The 19,534-nt window shown below is 52.1% G+C and overlaps 6 protein-coding genes across 6 annotated transcripts; 3 read left to right on the top strand and 3 right to left on the bottom strand.

Moving 5' to 3' along the window:
- Positions 1-524: 524 nt before the first annotated feature.
- BO88DRAFT_34820 (putative malic acid transport protein) lies at positions 525-2,203 on the top strand. Its single transcript, XM_025703408.1, has 2 exons — positions 525-1,870; positions 1,923-2,203. Exons 1-2 carry the CDS (start codon positions 875-877, stop codon positions 2,136-2,138), a joined length of 1,212 nt encoding a protein of 403 aa, XP_025563269.1. The 5' UTR covers positions 525-874; the 3' UTR covers positions 2,139-2,203.
- On the bottom strand, positions 2,125-2,695 carry BO88DRAFT_34839 (uncharacterized protein). Its single transcript, XM_025703416.1, has 2 exons — positions 2,647-2,695; positions 2,125-2,600 (listed from the first exon to the last, which is right to left on the bottom strand). Exon 2 carries the CDS (start codon positions 2,584-2,586, stop codon positions 2,269-2,271), a length of 318 nt encoding a protein of 105 aa, XP_025563268.1. The 5' UTR covers positions 2,587-2,600; positions 2,647-2,695; the 3' UTR covers positions 2,125-2,268.
- A 1,018-nt stretch (positions 2,696-3,713) lies between these two features.
- BO88DRAFT_404519 (uncharacterized protein) lies at positions 3,714-4,730 on the bottom strand. The gene is made up of 2 exons (XM_025706645.1): positions 4,260-4,730; positions 3,714-4,203 (listed from the first exon to the last, which is right to left on the bottom strand). Exons 1-2 carry the CDS (start codon positions 4,483-4,485, stop codon positions 3,869-3,871), a joined length of 561 nt encoding a protein of 186 aa, XP_025563267.1. The 5' UTR covers positions 4,486-4,730; the 3' UTR covers positions 3,714-3,868.
- A 732-nt stretch (positions 4,731-5,462) lies between these two features.
- BO88DRAFT_364664 (sugar transporter) lies at positions 5,463-7,541 on the bottom strand. The gene is made up of 6 exons (XM_025703987.1): positions 7,325-7,541; positions 7,142-7,269; positions 6,885-7,071; positions 6,305-6,831; positions 5,954-6,244; positions 5,463-5,888 (listed from the first exon to the last, which is right to left on the bottom strand). Exons 1-6 carry the CDS (start codon positions 7,347-7,349, stop codon positions 5,505-5,507), a joined length of 1,542 nt encoding a protein of 513 aa, XP_025563266.1. The 5' UTR covers positions 7,350-7,541; the 3' UTR covers positions 5,463-5,504.
- A 4,632-nt stretch (positions 7,542-12,173) lies between these two features.
- On the top strand, positions 12,174-14,030 carry BO88DRAFT_339498 (putative amino acid transporter; the record flags this gene model as incomplete). The annotated part of the gene is made up of 4 exons (XM_025703033.1): positions 12,174-12,611; positions 12,660-12,840; positions 12,913-13,376; positions 13,464-14,030. 4 exons carry the CDS (start codon positions 12,174-12,176, stop codon positions 14,028-14,030), a joined length of 1,650 nt encoding a protein of 549 aa, XP_025563265.1.
- Positions 14,031-16,269: 2,239 nt separating this feature from the next.
- GbpA lies at positions 16,270-19,337 on the top strand (the record flags this gene model as incomplete). Its single annotated transcript, XM_025710028.1, has 3 exons — positions 16,270-17,641; positions 17,690-18,391; positions 18,444-19,337. 3 exons carry the CDS (start codon positions 16,270-16,272, stop codon positions 19,220-19,222), a joined length of 2,853 nt encoding a protein of 950 aa, XP_025563264.1. The 3' UTR covers positions 19,223-19,337.
- Positions 19,338-19,534: the final 197 nt, after the last annotated feature.

The following is a 19,534-nucleotide window of genomic DNA, read 5'->3' as shown; positions in this document are numbered from 1 at the left end:
GGCGAATTTCGTGGAGTCAATCGGAGTCGTTCCGTGGAATCCAACGGCAAGCACAGGGCGCCCTTCCTCTCCCGACCCGAGCGGGTCCTTTGGTCAGCGTCACTGGGGAGCTTTGGTTCATGGCTCTCAGCAAAACATTTGAATGTCTGTTCTGACCATGTACTTAAACGCATATAATCTTACATTTCCGACCGCCTCCGGTCTTGACTCAACAATGAGCTTCTAGAATGGATTAGAGGCCCGGCCCGTCTGCATGCTCCAGTCGATACTTCAGGTGATAGTCTAGCCTGGTGATTCTCATTCCAGGGCTGATCAAGCTATTGCTAGAGACGATGTCTGCGCAAGAATCTGATACCTGTTTCGCAAGTTATAGTTGCTGTGATACACGACTAGGCGGGCCCTTCTCAGTGTCACAGGCACTCCTTTAGCTAGAGGGAGAACAGAATTGCTGTGCTACGTCTGATTAGAGCCACTGCTATCGGTCGCCTATATCCGGATGCTAGTATTCGCTACAGTTGTCGGGTAGTGGAACGGCGCCAGTTCCATGGAAACTCCCAACGGACAATTACCACACATATTTTTGGGATGAGTTACGTCAGTACGGCCTCATTTAGGACCGACAAAGGTTGGTCGAAGTAGTAGCAGCCCCGTTCTAGATCTTGTGCCCTTGACTTTTCTGTCAGACAGGCTTTTTGCTGTCAACCGAAACTAAATCTCACGATCACCGCATGTAACTACTGCTACACGGTCAAAGAGATCATGATGTCATTCGGGTCAGGATACGCTAAGATCTGAATTTGTTCTTTCTTCAAAGCAATCTTCCCAAAACCAACTTCTTGCTTTACAGGGCATTGGCTCTGGATTGCTCTGCGAAATGCCCAATCATGAAGCCCATGACACTGCAGTACCAACATCGCCAATCTACATCGCAATATGGAACTTTTCCTCCCAATGGTTTCTGATACCACAAGGTACTGGCGTAATAGCCATTGTTCTTCATCAACTGGACTATCAATTCCATGGTCTGCGTATCATCTCTGTGATAGTTTGGGTGTATACAATCGTGCTCCTGGCACTATGCGTATCCGTCTACCTTGCGCGAATTTTCATGCATCCACGGCACGTCGCACGAGCACTCCGGGCAAGCATGGTGGAGGTATCATGTCTCACTAGCGTCTCTATAACGTTCACAACTATCATTCAAATGATCGCCTTGGCCGTTGCCCAGCAATGGGGTGCAGGATGGCCAATGGCCTCATACGTTCTGTGGTGGATCAACACGGCTATGGCTCTAACTGCTGTTATGGGAATACCGTACATTTACGTGAAGCTACAAGCTCCCGGCATCAAGGCTGTCGTACCTTCCGTTCTACTTCCATTGATATGTGCGCTGACCTCTGCCGCTGGCGGAGGTGTCGTATGTGAGTATAGTGGAATTGGCGCTCGGCTGCAAGTCCCGACCATCATTGTAGCATACCTTGAAGTCGGTGTCGGTATACCGTTGGCAATGTCCTTTGCTGATGTCTTCATTGCGCGTCTCTTCGAGCGCGAATTTATGCCCATGGAACAGGTCTATCAAGATATGATCCTCTGTGGCCCGTTTGGACAGGGCAGCTTTGCGCTGCTGATTCTCGGGCAGGTCGTACGGTCTGGGGCATTTGCGGAGTACAATCGGGGGTCATTCTTGACCGCTGAAGCAGCGACTCCAATTGGTTATGCCAGCCAATTCGCGGGTTTGTTGTCTTGGGGCTACGGAACCTTCTGGTGGGGCTACGCCATCATAAGCATTCTGCATACGGCTATCAAGCAACCAGGGGGTTGGCGGAGAATACAATATTCACTTTCGGCATGGTCTCTGGTATTTCCGTGGGTGAGTGCACATTTACCTGCAAGACTCATCAGTATCTTACATTATGTTGTAGGGTGTCTACACCAATGCCGCCGTCCAGCTTGGCAAAGTCATGGACTCGCCTGCATTTAAGGTGTGGTCGACCGCTTTGACCCTCATGCTCCTCATCATATGGATTGTGAATCACATCTTTACCATTAAGGGCTTGATTACGGGGCAAATCTTGTCACTTCAGCACGGATGGCGGGCCGGCCACTATCAAGCCGGAGAAGTCGATAAGCAGGTCTGATCTTGGTCAAATACTACGGCCACGTGAAAACTCTCGGCAGTTTTCCAGAATTAAGGGAGTCCCGTGTCTTATATAACCGATAAATGATAGATCACCAATCTGCCCATCAAAGCCTCAATTTACACGGGATTCAATCAAACTTATCATTAGCAGCCTCAAACGCATCAGCCTCATCCTGACCCGAGACGCCTCTACTCATCCTCGCACCATCCGTGAACGCCCACTGGTCAGTGACTGGCTGACCGTACTCATCGACGGTGGTCTCAAAAAATTCCTCCGGACCCCAGTTGGAGGTTGGATCAGCTGCCAGGGATGCCGCAGTGGCTGACTCCGATGAGAATTGCTGCCTCTGAGCGGCTCTTTGATCCTGGGTGGTGTTGCGAAGACGACGGCTTTGCTCTTCGTTCTGGGGGTATCGGAATGCAGTGTCTGTCCTGGTGTGCGGCATTTTGATGGTTGTTGCTGTAGATGTTAGATATGCATAGATTGAGGAAGTGTTGAGACTCACTTTCACGTCGAATGTTTTATGTATATTGGGATATATAACTCAATTCATCTTCCCATGGTTGTAGATGTCTTCCTCAAGCACAGCGCCCAACATCCCGATCTATATAATGTTCCCTTACCACTAACTGTCCGTAAATGACGTTCAATTTCCCAAAAATGCCACCAAACTCATGACGCATCTCTCATCGCCACCATCACCATTCTCTTCAAAGCCAACATCATGAAACCTTTTGCCTGCCCCTGGTTATCCAGAACTGTGTCTTCGAGATGTGGATAAAGTGGGTCACAAGCTGCCCGCAGCGTGGCTCTCTCGATCTGAGTGCTCAAGCTTCACTACAATAGCATTATCCCGCAGTTTTGGGTTCGAGCTGAAGTCGAATTTTCATCATAATCACTGGGATGCGTAAAGAAGGTGATATCACGGTGAGATACAGAACGTTCTAAGTGATGTGGCAGAATGTCATGACTAGATCAGGATTCAATGTGCCCATTTCTGCCTGAGGCTGTAATGTGCTTTCTGCCACCGCCTTTTTATACAGATTCCAAGCTCCTTTTTCTGGGACTGTATGTTTCCAAAATCCGCTAAATCCGAGGTTTTTTGATCGAGGTTCGCTATGTTCTGCCGCTTCTGGCGGTCAGAGAAGCGGTGTACAGGCATTGAGGCCGTACTGATTCTGCTGTCGATAGTGTACTGCTACCGCTCCTCGTGGGAGATTTGGGAACTATCTTGAGTATGAATTTGCTTATATTCTTGGTTTTCTAGGAGAATTCGACTGGTCTGTGACGAAATTGAACGTCTGAATACTGTTTGTAATTGCGAGGCGAGGTTTATTTATGTTTGTGAGGACTTGCACTGAGACCTTTATGCAAGTCCTATCCGGCTGTGTTGCTTTTACTGCTTAATTGATATTTCGGGGTGGAAGTCGCGAATCTATCTTGGATGACTGTCGACAAATTACACTAGCATCTTCTTAGGCTGGACCCGGGTGTTATCACAAAGTCTGAGGGTTCATGAACCATTCTGTATATTCAAGAAGTACAAGGTACTAGTCCGAAAGCTAAGATATACAGGATATCAAATTAAAGAATGAAATTAGAAAATATATGGCAAATTCTTGGATGCATAAAGAGAACATAAGGGCCGGAAGAAGTCATAGCAGGCCGTTAAGTCATACCATCATACCATATTATACTACCAGGCAGACACATGCTCAAGTACCATCTCACTTGCTGCCGAATCCAGGGATCGCGCTTCCCCAACTCTTTGCTCCGCTAGCAACAGAGGACCCGGCTGACTGTATTCCAGTAGATAGCCCCTGGCCAGCCTTCTTGGAGTTATCGACAATGGGATCGGTTGCTCCTCCAAGAGGGCCTCCATAAGAGCCATTTTCATCTTTTCCTCCACGCTCGGCGCGATTGAACCCCTCCTTTGAAACCATGTTACCAACTGGGGCCAGCAGACCGTTTTCACCCAACTGGTTTCCAACAAGGTTATTCACGTCGTCTTGGATCTGATCGACTTGCTTAACGCCGGTGACCTTGGTCTTGGAGAGGTTATCTGATTGCAATAGTTAGCATACGCATGGGCGGCCAATATCAAGGAATCTATCGTACCCTTGGTCACGTAGGAAGCCTTGTTGTCACCTTTGCCGAACCACTTAAGATATTGATCCTCCAGCCAAGGCATCCACTTCTCGTATTGCTCGTTGTAGGCTTCTTTCACCCACTCCGTGAATGACTGCTTATCGCGTTGTTCGGCAGGAAGGTTGTCATATAGCTTGCGCTGTTCTTCTTCGGTGTGGTTGCGCGTCGTACCCATGGTTGGCTTGATAGAGTCCATTTTGATAGTTTTAGGAGGTACTGTTCAACTCAGGATAAAAGAAGTATGTTCCAGAGAAGTCACGGTTGATGGAGAATGGTTCCGAGCATTGTGCCCATCGATGCTCCGCTCAAAGTATATATGTGTGGTGAGGTGGTCTGGATGAGGGACGGCATGACGTATGTGGTTTCGTCAAGCGCAAATGCATCGCAGTGTATATACACAGTAGATATCAGGTTCTGGCATATATATTGCAGACGTGGTTCCTCCATCTGTGGCTGTGATCAAATGACAGATGGCGAGGGACGCGTCGAGGGGAGCTGGGATGACGTCATGGGAGATTTGCGTTTGCCGTCCTCTGGATGTGCATAAGTACGTCACAGCTGAGATAAGTAAGAATATGTCACCTGACTTATTTATTTAATGCGAATTCCTATTTTTCCACCAATCGGTTATAATAAAGGCCCCATGAGACGCGACTTGGCCAGAAGAGGAAATAGTATGTGCGGTTGGCCAGAACAACAGACACCCTGCATCAAGATCTCTGGGTCGTCATAAATGTTGACCGGTGGTCTGTCGCCATCCGCCCTTGACCTCCGTACCGGAGCAGGCTATTTGTCCATTACTAGTACGAGTAGTACTACTTAGTAGTAGTATACTTAAGTTCTCCAAAATAGACACCAGATCGACGAGCGCTTGTAGTACCCACATGTTGAATAGACAATAGACGCCAAAATGTAGCAAATGAAGATGAGTAGACAGTCCCTATTGTCATACATGACTCCTTATTGTACTTACACAAGTACTGTATTGGGAAGGACCAATTCACTCTATTGGTGTAAGAGCACGTCGCATTGGCCTGGATTCTCGCTGAATGACTTCAATTAGGTGGCCTCAGATCATCTACACTGGATCATAACGTTCAACCATTACTTCGCCCCAGCATACTTGATCTACAATGGGTTACACTCCATTATATTTCCATATAATCGTTCACTGTTCTCATAAAATCGCTAACACATCTAAACAATTACAGTTCATCACGCCATCTCATCATGCGTCGACACAACCCCCTTCTCCTGGTCAACCATGTCCTTGTGCTTGTGTCGCTCGATTTCTTCGCCGAAGCGGTCATGAATCTGGTGTGTCTTCCAGGGCTTCATATCGGTCTCAAACATCAAGTCAATGTCTTCAAGCGACCGTCGAGCAGTCTCTGGGTAGAAGAAGAAGACATGGAACGTCATCACAGTGCAGAATACACCGAAGATGATATAGGTCTTCCACTGAATGTTGGTGAAAGCAGGTGCCACAAAGTACGCCAGCGCGAAGTTGAAGATCCAGTTACCGGCAGCCGAGAGACCGACACCCTTTGCACGGTACTTGAGAGGGAATACTTCAGAAGCGTAGATCCACGCCACGGGGGCCTATATCAGGTCACATTAGCCGAAGCTGACTTTGGATGGTCTCGGGTGACTGGACAACAACATACCCAGGTGAAACCATAAACAGCAACGAAGATGTATGAGCAAGCAATGACACCTTTGCCGGGCGGTCCTGTAATCGACCACTTCAGGTTCGCATTACCATCGACAGAGTCAACATGATGACCACGTGAAGCCATTAGACCAGCAATAGCGAAGTGGCAGGCCATGCACAGGACGGATCCAGTGAGAAGCAAAAGTCGTCGACCGATGCGATCAACAAATGGCAGGATAGTACCTGTTGTAACCAAGAAGATTACGTACTGAATGGCTGACGAGTACAGAGTCGTGTTTCCAGACTAAACAAAGCTGTCAGTTCGGGTTCAAGGGCATCTGCCTGAAGTACAAGGCAGACTTACCATGCCAGCCATGTTGAAGATATACACGACATAATACATCGCAACATTGCCTCCGAGCAACTGCTGCCAGACCTGAGCGCTGACACCGCAAACGGTACGTTTCCAAATCTTTGGTCCGAACAGGGAAAGGAATGAAACATCCTTAGCCTCCTGGGCAATGCGTGCTGCTTCCTGCACTTCTTCGTATTCCACTTGGACCACGGGATCGTTGCGGCCGCCCTTGGCATGCAGTAGAGCCAAAGTATCCAAAGCCTCCTCCCACCGCTCTTTACTGGCCAGCCAACGGGGCGATTCAGGGAAGAAGGGCAATGCGGCAAGGAGGATGAGTGCTGGGATACCCTGAACACCCCACGAAACTCGGAAAGAAGCTGCCCCAGCGAGACCTTTGCCACATCCGTACGAGATCAAATACATGATGAGCATGCCCCATTCAATGGCCCATTGCTGGATACCGACGATACGGCCACGGATACGAGCGGGTGCTAGTTCGGCGAGATAAACGCAAACTTGCGAGGATGTAATACCGACTAGAGTATAGTTTAGCATATCGTAAGCCCACAACGATAGCTGAAACCCGTACCGGACAAACCGCTGACCACTCTCCCAGCAACCAGGTGAGCGACGTTTTGGGCACTACACTGAACGGCAGCACCGATGACCCAGATGCAACACGCCAGCATGAGGGAGTAGCGACGACCAATTCGGTCTGATATGAAGCCGGCAGCGAGAGCACCGGCAAAAGAGCCAGCAGACATGGAAGCGGTGATCTAGGAAAGATCCGGTTAATCATCAGTCATTTGTATCCATTTTAAAGCTTTGAAGGGCTTGGTTACTTACACCACCCTGCAAGTCGGAATCAGGAGAGTTGAAATATTCCAGATACTGATCCGTGCCAATCCAGGCACTCATGGAACTGACATCAAAGCCGAACAAGGCACCGCCGATGGTGCCGAAGCCAGCCAGCACTGCGTATCTCCGTTAGCTTGAGCAGGACGGTCACTGTTAGGAGTCCCGTCATACCGTAAATATTGGAAATGGTATACATGATGTCCAACGGTCTCACCGAGCTGTTCACGACGAGTGGACTGCAACCGGGCGAGAATGCGGAGAAGCAACCCGGGACCCGGGCCACATTTATAGAGAGGACACTTAGGAAGTAGCTGCCGAAGCTGCATCGCGCCGGTACGGCTTCAACGGCATGGCGTCACGGACGGACTCGCGGTGCAGTGGGTGGTGCGAGACACGCATGGCCGATAAACCCCGAAAAGAGGAAGGATCGCCGGGGCCTATAATGCGGAGGTCCGGGGATTCAGGATGGAGCACGAATCAGAGGATCCGGGGACGGATGGGGGTCTGCCTCCCGAGTGGAGGGCCTCACGGCCCCGGATCCAGTCGGTTGATTCTGCGACGGAGATTTTCCCTCTTTGTGCCTGCCGTCCGGCTGAATGCCATTTTAACCGAGTTCGGGTTAATTGACCCTGCCCTGGGAACTCAAGGGCCCATTTCTGGAGTTCCCATGCGGAGTAACTATTATCACCCATGACCTACCTCTCCAGGAGGCCTAGTACTCAACTACTAGCTCTCGTCATTGCATCCTGTCTGTCTCGGTAAGGCTTCGCTTGAGACTGATTGCATGTGCACCCGACAGCCCACACCTCGTCATCCATGGCTTCTCCAGACATTGCCGAAAAGGAAGGCTGAACAACTTTGACACATAGTGTACTAAACCATCAAAACGGAGCTCGGTTCTCCGGTCATGTCCAATCAAAGAAGTGCAACGTGATGCTTGCTAGCAACCCAAACACACGTGTATATCTCATGGCCCCAACTTTGACATTCTCTATCGTTCACTCCCCCGTCATCATTCTCACCTATTACCCTACATTAGGCCACCCCCAACTGGGGAGCTCTAGAAGTTGTATAGCACGCTCTGCAGAACACGAGTTTTAGACATTATCAAAGTGGCTGCCTGGGTGTGGCTGCACTAACCGATTAGCCCAGTCCATGGCTTCGGATACTTCGCACTTATGACCTATGATCACCTGGGAGGCGCTCCATGGCCAATGGGAAATATCCTCGCGCAGTCACTGTTTGGTCATAGCTCCTGACTGCATTGGATATAAAAATCCATGAGTCAGCGGAATAACAATGCAGTTTCCCGACACGAATTCAAGCATGGGCGCCATGCGACGTAGGAAGAATAAACCAGAAAGCACCACCGGGTGAAAAGAAATGGTGGTAAAACCGAGCACATGGACAGTCTGGACGGCTCCTCTCATGGAAGTATCTATCCGTGGAAACCTAAGTGGTTTTGAAACCCCCCGAAGCTTGCTAGGGGGTATATACTGCTTCAGCTCCCAGGTTTCCAGACTATCTGAGAGAGGTAGCTGGACTTGTAAAAAGGACTACTGTATCTTTAAGAGACTTCCGAATCCTGTCGTAACCTCCAGCAGACAGTGATAATCAGCCTACAGACTAGGGTGATGCTCTTGTGGGTATCATTGCACCTCAAATTCTTGGCCTACCCCTTGTATTCATCTCTAAGTGGAGCTTGGAAAGTGTCTGCGTGCGTCTACTGCTCATGCGACAAATAGGGAAACGTGAGATGGAACCAGATGATCCCAACTGCCCCCTACTCTATGGTAAATAGAGCTCCTGCGCATCGGGGAGTAATGCCGCCGTTATGGAACTAGGGACAATCCATATGTGCTATGAGCTTTGCATTTTAGACGGGCGCTCGCACATGCAGGCAATTATGTTGCTGGAAGTGTTTGCTAGAGACGTTGCGACATGTTTTTTACTATCCAACTCAGCAGTCTTACAAATTTCATTAGAAGTGCAATTCATTTACTAACTGGGATTTCAATCGGCAGTGGCGAGTCGCTTATATGCCTAAATTGCGATCCTTCCCTGTACTAGTGGTTCTTCGCCCCGAAAATCATTGGCCGTGCAGACCTCCGGGGACTCAAAATGCCCCAGATAGTCACTGGGACGGTCTACAGCTATTGAGCATCCCAATATAATTAACTTGTGCGATACAATTCCCTCTCCAACAGCTGATGTTATGGCACACTCTCCAGTAGCCTAATCGATGCAGTATACACTGCATGACGACATTTGTACAAGGAATGCTTCCGATCGCTTATAAAGCAGCTCTCCACTTGCTCCATGTCCCGGAGCATGATCTGAGCGCCAACATCACCGGTGGGGAATGTGGAAGACGGAGACCCTGGTTCCCATTAAGGAGTGGTCTAATGACTCACCACCGCTTATGAAGCTCCGGCCAAGTGGCCCCCTTCGCGGAATTGATGCGTGCATTTGGGAGTCTACGCTCATCGTGAATCTGGCTCTAAAGATTACATGAACAGTCCGGTACTCATTCTGCTTTCTCGTCCAAGACAAGAATCTCCTGCCTCTTTCATGTTGGAAATGTCTAGAGGATGCTCAAAGACCAGTACAACGAGATCATTACTACTCTGAGTTGGACCAAACATGCTATTATTTCTTTTTAAACATGAACTTTCCTCCTCAATTCAACTTATGTCACAGTTACAATGGCTCATTGGCCACCTTAGCTCATGTTTGTGTGGTAGCTGAACGCTCTTTGGGCTTCCTTGTTCGTCGCCTGAAAGGTTCAGTATACGATTGATGCACGTTGGAACAACCAATTAATGAATACTATATGGTCTTCAAGCTTCTGCCGAAATAGGTGATGGTCCGCAAGCGCAAGGGGGTTCGTGACCACAATGAGGTGTCTGGGATAGCTGAAGGCACCAAAGCAGCAATGAACAAGTGCAAGCAGTGGCGACACTATCCGGTGGGATCAACATGAGAGTGCATATTCCAGTGCATCTCAATGCTGTTCTAGTCGATGTCGACTACGAGTGCCAGTCTCAGTAGCCACAATCTAAAAATGGGGGGGTTCCAGGTCCGAGTCGAGACGCAAGGGACAACGCTTCTGCCGCAGGTATTGCAGCTTCGGACATTGCCTCAGCAAAACCGACTACATTGTCCGGCTTTTCTGTCAGTCTTGGAAGCTGGAATATCCTGTGACTGCTGAACTGGCGGTGAGCTGAAGCCAAACCTGATACAGCTGCCAAGGTAGATGCAGGAGACATCACCCTTCCGAGACTTTTCGAGAACACCGATCCCCGGACGAGAGGAGAAGAAAAAAAAGGGTCCACGGCCGTTGTACCTTCAATTCATTTGACCTAAGGGTTGTAAATGGCACACGACCATGAATCCGAGCAATGCGACCGTATACAGTGCAGGGGTCCCAGGTCATGTTTGATAAGTTCGTCTACAGGACAAAAGCGTCAGGGGTTCAGAGGACGTAAAACAGCTAACTGAGGGATTAAGCTCTCCATGCAAGATCATCGATTCTCGATCGGTTACGCACGTGGTGCATGGCCAGCGAGGTTGCAATGGCAGGTAGGATATGGCAGCCACTGAGGTTATTATTGTGATTGCCTTACGGGCCAGCGCCCGATCGGCGACTCACCCACCACTGACGGCCAACCTCCCATGAACTAACTCCGTACCACAAAAGTACAAGAGTTAACTGATAACTCACTCCAGACTACCTTGAAGGCAAGCAGGCGTGCCCTTACTTCCGTGGCTAGCCGAGTTGCTCATCGCGTGCCGGTCTGACACCACTTCGGGGGATGTTGGCGATGAGCCAATGGCCCGTCCCAGGTAACTGGATGCAGGCGGCGCAGCAACAGCTCTGCAGGCCGCGAAGGCTAAATCGATAGCTTAATCCACATCCCCTCAGAGGGGCCGAAGAAGCCAAGCTCTATTAACATCTCGCTCCGGCCCTGATTGGTTTGCCGGTCTACGCCTCAGATTACCCCAACTGGAGAGAGATAACAACCAGACTAACTAGTAACCACCAGACTAAGTGTCTATCTACCGCTGCCAGAGATAACCATTCCTCGCCCAAACACCGATAGCGGATGTCTCGACCCCTGACGACAGGTTAATCTCCGCTCTTCTTCTTCGGTCTTCATGTACTCCGCACCGTTAGTTAGGTCTGGAACAACCCTGCCTTCCCCCCCGCTGTCTCAGCTGCCAGGTCGGTTGCCCATTGTGTTACCGCCGATCCCGGCGTCCAAGATGTAAGGGATATGGGACACTTCGGGGACAGCCTTTCCATGCTCTATCCACGCGATTATGACATGCGGTGGTCATCCATTGGGGGACTGACCGTTTGGGGCCTTCGCCCGCATTGGCTGTACCACCTATCGTTCCCTCCGCCCCAAGCCTTTCAAAGTCTATAATGTAACCCTCGAGCTAGAGAGTCCATGAGGCGCTCTCGGAGAGGTTTCATTTGCGGCAACTCGAGGACGAAGATAACATGGCACGCCCAATTGTCCAGATGGATCTGGAGGATGCATATCAGCTGATGGCACAGACCGTGTGGTTCTGATAACGATCCACGGTTTCAGCGCTACGATTGGCAGCCGGGGCTTTGGTTATCAGCAACACTACTCCAAGCTCATGGCGTCAGCTATTCTTCCAGAAGGTTTCTGCGCCCGTGTCAGTTCGTCCGGCGCAAGTTGCTAATAAAAGTATGCGGCATGCACGATACGATTGGGACAGGGGTGTTATCTTTATCTCCTGATACTCGCCAAGCCCACTAATGGCCTGATAGAGGTCTCTTATCTGGCACGTATATCGGTCGCTGCGACACGCAAGTGTGATAGGGAGGGAGACGTAGACTCTTGCCCTGCCTTGCACAGCTGTGGTGGCAGTGTTATAATCATCCCGGCACCCCCGGCCGGGGTTGACGAGGCTTGCTGGTTCCTGTCGCTTTCATCATCTTTAATATTGGCCAATATTCTCCTATTGTATCGACCATCCCTTCATGATGGCCGATCACTCTACCATGGCGGCCTACGAAACGTCGAGTAATCGGAGCCCTCAGGATGCTGAGAAGAAAGGTGATCCCATGGAGCGCTGGGCATCCGTGGATGTCGACTACGGTGCCGAAACCGATCTCAAGCGCAGCCTGTCCACGCGGCATTTGACCATGATTGCGCTGGGGTCATCAATTGGTATGGGGTTATGGCTGGGAAGTGGTGAATCGCTGGCAGATGGTGGTCCGGCAGCCATCTTCATTGGCTACCTGCTGAGTGGCACGATGATTTGGTCCGTCAGCCACTCGATCGGCGAGATGGCCGTTATGTATCCTCTGCCGTCTGCATTCACCCAGTGGACGGAGATCTTCATCGACAGATCGGCGGCCTTTGCGCTGGGCTGGGCGTATTGGTTCTCCTACTTCATCACGATCGCAAACGAACTCCAGGTAGGACTCCGTATCTGCGTGGCTAGGAGTTGTGTGCTAACTGCTTAGGGTATCGTCACGGTGCTTAACTTTTGGACAGACAAAGTGCCCACTGCGGCCTGGATTTCGATCTTCTGGGTGGTGATCATCTTCATAAACGTCTTTGCGGTCCGGTTCTTTGGCGAGGTAGAGGTCATTGCCTCCTCTATCAAGTTCGGATGGATTTTTGTGGTCATTATTTCTCTCATCGGTTAGTCACATGCGTATATTCTGCTTCTCACCTAGCCCTCCAACTGACACATACCCATCTCGTGTCTCATAGTGGTTTCGGCCGGCGGAGCACCCGACGAAGGACCGATTGGATTCCGTTACTGGAACTCGATGCCATTCACCAACGGCTTCAAAGGCTTCCTGTCTGTCATGCCCACCTGTATCTTCGCCATGTCCGGATCGGAGAACTCAGCGCTGGTTGCAGCGGAGACAGACAATCCACGCAAGGCGGTCCCACGCGCCGTGAGCTCGATCTGGTTGCGTCTGTCGCTGTTCTACGTCCTGGGATCGCTGATGATCACCATCACGGTGTCACCGAAAGACCCCAATCTTTTTGGTGGTAGCGGCGTCAACGCATCGCCGTTTGTCATTGCCTATCGTAACGCGGGTCTTGCTCCGTTGGCTCACATCATGAACGCGGTGATCTTCATCTCTGTGCTGTCCACAGGAAGTATTTCTGCCTATGGTGGCTCGCGGACACTGATGGGCCTGACACATCTCAAGCTCGCGCCAAAGGTTGGTCTCCCTGTTACCCTTGACTATCTAGTTCATCAACTACTCGTCTTTCTGATCCCCTCCCTAACTCCTCGCCTACAAACCTAGATCTTCGGCAAGGCCGACAAAGCCGGTCGCCCCGTCGCCGGACTCGTCATCACGCTCGTCATCGGCGGCGGCCTAGCCTACCTCAACGTGAGCAACAAGGGCTCCACGGTCTTCACCTGGTTCTCGAACCTGACCTCCCTCTTCACGCTCTTCGGATGGGGCACTATCTGCCTCTCGCATCTCCGCATGCGCTACGCCTGGAAGATCCAAGGCCGCTCGGTCGACGACCTCCCCTGGCGGTCCTGGACCTACCCCTACGGCGCCATCTGGGGCTTAACCTGGTGCATTCTGCTTATCATCGCCGAGTTCTATCTTAGCTTGTGGCCACTGGGCGGCAACCCCACGGCCAAGGGCTTCTTCGCGAACTATGTATCGGTGGTGGCAATCGTGGTGCTGTATATCGGGGCGCGTTGCTACTACCGTGGTCGGTGGTGGGTGGATGCCAGCACGATTGATCTCGATGGTCCTCGTCGGTTCTATGCCGAGGTGGCGGATGTCGAGGCGAGACCTGCTAAGACGGGGGTCAAGAAGTATGCGTCGATGGTGGTGTCTGCTGTTTTAGAGTAGATGATGATGATGCTACTAAGTAGTGTATGTAGGTAGTTTTCTGTAGGGTATATGGTAGGTTAGGTTAGGCGTATATACTGGTGGGTTGGTCAATGTATATTGTTTTATCTAAGTCTCTTTGGTCGTGCACGAGTTGTACTTTACTCCATTACTTTCGGTTATTGGGTCGCAATAGATGTCTTTTGGGGCTTGATACCACTAATAAGTAAGTAGTACTTCCAGAGGCAGGATAATCAAGGGGAATGAATAAAGTACTAGTAAATACTTACTGGTTACTACTATGTTACGAAAATAAGCAGGATCATGATGATGGTGAGATTGAACTACGTACTCGTTAAGGACAGCAGGAACATTCTAAAGATATATAATCGGGAACGCGGTATCCAGCTACAACGGAGTGACTAGCTCGCATTATACAATGAATACTATGCTATTCATGCTTATTTGTTTGTAATAGAAGCAGTCCCTTTTTATTAGCATAATTGCCCTGGGTCCTCATGGCATAACACAGAGAATCTCTCATTATTTGCCCTGCCCCCTGGCAAGGATGATCATGATTCTCACCGCCCAAGGCATACCCCCGCCGCTTTTTCCCCCTCCATCTTCATGACCAGGTGTTTGTGGATGCTTTTAAATGGGCCATTATGTGATATCATCGACTGTAAAGTGAGAAGATGATGCAGCTGGTGGATGCGACCGTGAGAAGATGGTTGTGTGAGCCGCGGGTGGTGAGGGTGACTCGGAGCGGGGGGAGAGATGTCGAGTCGAGATTAGGGTGTCGCGTGCGCATTTGCACTAAGGGAACTTGGATCACATTTTGACGAGGATTGAACCTCGAATCGAGAGATGAAGGCCAATGCTAGTTCGATTTGACAGAAGCGACACGCCTCGTCGTTGACTGCTCAGAAAGTCCCAAGTCGAGCACACCACCAACTTCGTGCCTTGGTGCCTCAGGTATGATTTGGGTATTTCGGGTGCGATCGCAAGGAAAACCGGTTTAGGGATGGCGTCGTCTATTTTCAGCAAGGTGGATGCTCCAAGTAAGCTGATCCCACTGACAATGACAAGGCGAGCCAGTTGTTCCCTCGATTAGGCCGCATTGAGAGAGGTTGGACCCGTTGGACTAGTTGGGCCTGATCGGGTTGTCCATCGCCTCCATCCTCTCAACAGCCTGAGGCAGCGGCAACCGCGATAGACTCTAGGTTATTTTCGCATCACATGTTGGTCAGCAGCGAGGAGGAGCATCTCTTCGACTGAGTCACAGGAGTGACCGGAGGAATGACGTTAGATGTGCTCCGCACCGCATTCCACAGGCTGTATCTAGTCTATCTGGTGCCTGGAGCAAGAAAGCCAGGCAAAAGAGGAGAACACGAAGGTCGAGGAAGGCCCGCAGGCGGAGAGAGACCCATCATAAGTATAAGCCGGAGGAATAATCAGAAATGCAGGGAAGAATTGATTTGGGAAAGTCGGACGAGACGACAGCTCAAAGTGGCTCAGTGGATGAGTTGGCCGGGGAACTGATAGGCTGCCAATGCGCCAGATCAGCAACTAGTCTGCAGTTACCCTATTCTCTATCTCGACTGGTTCCATTGCAGCCCTGCAGCTTGACCTGCTGGCTGTCAATCTACCGCATCACGATAGCATCCCCCCCCATCGACATGGATGCCTGCCCCTTGGCCAGGGCGTCCCCCCTGGTCTCCATACTGCTTCTTCGTTGTTTCATGTTTCGTGTTTCAGCAAGGTCGATTCGCGACACTTGGATCATGTCTCTCCAGGACACCAGCCATCGTTCCCCCAGATCAGCTCCACTCGAACAAGCTCGTCCCGATGACAGGATGCTTTGCCTGGCCGTTGGGCTGCACAAGTGGCGGTGAATGGCTTCACTTTTCGTCCAAACCCGGAAACGACCAACCATGGCTGACTTCCGGCCACACACTACCTGTCGCCCCGTCATAGGCAGTCCGGAAAGAATGGTGTCTGACTGAACTTCCCTTCCATGACTGCCGGACTGCTTCACTTCCACTTCTCGGGGATTTCTGCTGCCCAGCCAACATGGCTGTTAAATATGGCCATGAGGACGCTGGCTCCAGGAGATTTTCCAACACTGCAAATCCCCCTCATGACTATCTGCTGCTTTGCTCCTCTGTGAATGACCAAGTCTTTCATCTTCCATCCCTTCATGCTCCCGATTGTCGGGCATCTCCTCGCACGACTGTTTGTCTATCCGTTTCGCAACAATATGGACTGCTCGATGACCCGGCCGTCATCGACATCGCGGTTCCCCTTCTTCCCCTTTTCGCTGTGGTCCTCCAAGCGACCGCAGCAATCCACCGCGTCGACACAGACTGCGGCGCAGACCTCGCCACGCATCATGGCACAATCCCAGACACAGATTCAGGCTCCTGCCCGATCAGAGCCCGAAACACAATCACAACGACAGCCCGAGAGTCTGCCTCGGACTCCGGTCCCTCCCCAGCCGACAGCAGAGGAACTGGCCGAGCGCGACCGTCAGAATCGTGAGACGGCCCGCGAAGAGGCGGTCCAGGAGCTGGACAGTCTGGTCGGCCACGACAACGTCAAACGCCAGCTGCACGGCGTCCAGACCTGGGTGCAGATTTGCCGTCGCCATGGACGCGACCCGAAGAGCGAGTGGTACAACATCGCCTTCCTGGGCAATCCCGGCACAGGCAAGACCACCGTCGCCCGCATCTACGCCAAGATGCTGTACGCCATGGGTATCTGTGATTCCCATACCGTCTGTGAGACCACTGGCGCCGATCTGGCCAGCCGGGGTCCCGACGGAGTGCAGCAACTGCTGCGCAACATGACGGACGCCAAAGCTCCGGTGCAAACAGCCGGAGTGCTCATCGTCGACGATCCCCACACCCTGATGGACGCGCCCCAGACCCCGGCCACCGAGCAGGCTCTCGAGGATATCCGGCACGCGATGGAGCGCAACATCGGTCGCATTATTGTCATCTTCACTGGCGACGCCGATGAGATGAATAGCTTCTTGCGCGAGAACCCCGCCCTCCAGCAACGGATCTGCAGCTCGCTGCGATTCAACGACTTTGACCGCCAGCAGTTGACGCAGCTGCTGGCCCGCCGCATCATCACCGAATATAACGGTCGCATGCAGGTCGAGGGGGGTCTCGAGGGCACCTACATGCAGGCTGCAGCTCGCCGGCTGGTCCGGGGGCGTGCCGCCAAGGGCTTCACCAACGCCCATGCCGTGCGCGAGATGGTCAAGAGCATTGCTCAGCGTCAGGCCCAGTGCTTGACCGACCAGCAGGATAGCGGCATGGACGAGGTGGACTACTTCTTCTTTTCCAAGGATGATGTTCTCGGCCCCAGCCCGGCGGAGACCCGGTCGACCAGCGAAGCCTGGGAAGCCATGCAGAAGCTGATCGGCCAGGACGCCGTCAAGGCCTCGGTGGCTGAAGTTTTCGACACGACCGAGGAGAACTACTACCGCGAGATCCGCAACCAGCGTCGCCTGCCGCTGCGGGTCAATCGCATCTTTGCGGGGCCTCCAGGCACCGGCAAGAGCACGGCCATCCGGATGTACGCCCAGATTCTGGTGGACTTGGGAGTGTTGAACAACGGAGAAGGTAAGCACCCGCCCAAGATTAGTATGGAGAGACTGCTAACGAGAGTAGTCCGTGTCAAACCGCTGTCGGCTCTCTGTGATCTGCCGGAAGAGCAACTCCGTGCGACTGTCGAGTCGACGATCGGCAATGTCCTCGTTGTCGACGTCGACACCGATCGCCAGGAGCGCCCGACCGTGCCGGACGCGGTCGTCGACATCCTCGCAGCGCCGCGCGACAATCACTGCACCATCCTGGTCGGCACGCACGACAGCATCAGCCAGTTCCTGCATCGCGCGGGTCCCAAAGCCCGCGGGTTTGAGACACATTTGGTGCGCTTCTCTGCGTTGACGCGCGAGCACATGGAGGAGCTCTTCCAGAGCAAACTCGACGAGCAGGATCTCGATGCCACCCCAGAGGCCTTCCAGGCCGCCATGGACACCCTCGACAATGCCCGTATGCGCAAGGACTTTGACAATGCTCGCGCTGTCGAGCATCTCCTCGCTGCGGCCATCTATCACTTCGAGCGTCGGTCGCGCACCGGCGCCAGCGCCCAGTCGGTGGAACGTCTCCTCGAGGGACGCGACTTTAACCCGGAGCTGGTGGGCGGCACGACGGCGCTGGTCTTCCGTGAGGAGCTGCGCCACTCCATCGTGCCGGACGACATCATCTCCATCTTGAAGCGGTATCACAATGAGATGAAGGCCGCCTGGCTGCAGGGGCTGGATCCGGGCGCACGCATGCCCGCTGCCTTTGTGTTCAAGGGTGCACCAGGTAATACCTTCCGTCCCGTCCATTTCCATACAAACAACTAACCTTATCATAGGCACCGGTAAGAAGACCGTCGCCCGCCAGTTAGGCACCCTGTATTACAAAATGGGCGCTCTCAGCGACGGAGCCCTGGTGCCATGCTCGGTCGCCGACCTACTAGCACCCAACGTCCACCCGACCTCGGTGCGGTCCCGGTCGCAGCTCGACCAAAATAAGGGCAAAGTGCTCTTCATCGAAGACGCCCATAGACTAGCCGACACCGACACCACGCAGGCCGTGGACGAGCTAGTCTACCTGCTGCCCAAGTACGCCTCCACCATGGTGGTAATCCTGGCCGGACCGGCCCAGGAGATGGACCAGTTGCTGGCCAACAAGCCACGCCTGTCCGCCCTGTTCCAAGAAGAGATTGTCTTCCGCAACCCGACGCCACGCGAATGTCTCCGTCTGCTGGACCGCAAGCTGGACGAGCAGCAGATCAAGGGTCCCCGGTTGTACCTGACGGACCCGCGCGCGCCTAGCCATCGCGAGTTCACCCGCGCCATTCAGATCCTGTCCATGTTCCCTTGCTGGAGCAATGCTCGGGATGTGGAGGTGTTGGTGCGCTGGATGGTCGCGGCGTGTATCAAGGATCTGCCGCTGGATAACAGCAGTAGTGTCAGTGCTCTGCCGGCGATGCAGTTGTCCGAGGAACAGGCGATGAGTTGCATGGTCAGGCTATTCAACCTGAAGCGTGATCGCTTGAGGTTTAACCAGGATCCTAAGGCCAGGGCCTTGCCTAGGGTGTTGTCGCAGCCTAGGTGTACGGATCGGACCGGGGTGAAGTTCCCTGTTTGATTTGATGACTTCATGTGATTTGTTTGGCTTTTCGTGATGTTTCCTATGTGATATGCTTGGTGGATTATGTATTGTATCAGACTGATGATATAGCGTGTGCTTGTTCTTGTGCTTGTGTTTTATTGTGGTTTATGGCTTATGTTGCATTGCATCGGCATCTGACCCTCGTCACTCATTGAACTCTCCTTTGTTTTGTGCTTTTTGCATGGATACTTAGCATGTATGGTGCATCAGACGGAATACTGAACGTCGTGGTGGTGACATTGACTAGATACTTAATATAAGGCTGGTCCTATCAAGACTACTATGTGA

Source organism: Aspergillus vadensis (assembly GCF_003184925.1).
Source record: "Aspergillus vadensis CBS 113365 unplaced genomic scaffold BO88scaffold_10, whole genome shotgun sequence".
NCBI lineage: Eukaryota > Fungi > Ascomycota > Eurotiomycetes > Eurotiales > Aspergillaceae > Aspergillus > Aspergillus vadensis.
The sequence above is the reverse complement of the archived record's forward strand: the minus strand, read 5'-3'. Positions and strand labels throughout refer to the sequence as shown.

Coding starts and splice junctions, on each gene's coding strand:
- BO88DRAFT_34820 (XM_025703408.1), top strand. CDS start 875: ATGCCCAATCATGAAGCCCATGACACTGCAGTACCAACATCGCCAATC. Junction 1,871..1,922: donor GGTCTCTGGTATTTCCGTGG/GTGAGTGCACAT, acceptor ATTATGTTGTAG/GGTGTCTACACCAATGCCGC.
- BO88DRAFT_34839 (XM_025703416.1), bottom strand. CDS start 2,586: ATGCCGCACACCAGGACAGACACTGCATTCCGATACCCCCAGAACGAA.
- BO88DRAFT_404519 (XM_025706645.1), bottom strand. CDS start 4,485: ATGGACTCTATCAAGCCAACCATGGGTACGACGCGCAACCACACCGAA. Junction 4,204..4,259: donor GGCTTCCTACGTGACCAAGG/GTACGATAGATT, acceptor TATTGCAATCAG/ATAACCTCTCCAAGACCAAG.
- BO88DRAFT_364664 (XM_025703987.1), bottom strand. CDS start 7,349: ATGTATACCATTTCCAATATTTACG. Junction 7,270..7,324: donor TACCATTTCCAATATTTACG/GTATGACGGGAC, acceptor GGAGATACGCAG/TGCTGGCTGGCTTCGGCACC. Junction 7,072..7,141: donor ATTCCGACTTGCAGGGTGGT/GTAAGTAACCAA, acceptor GATCTTTCCTAG/ATCACCGCTTCCATGTCTGC.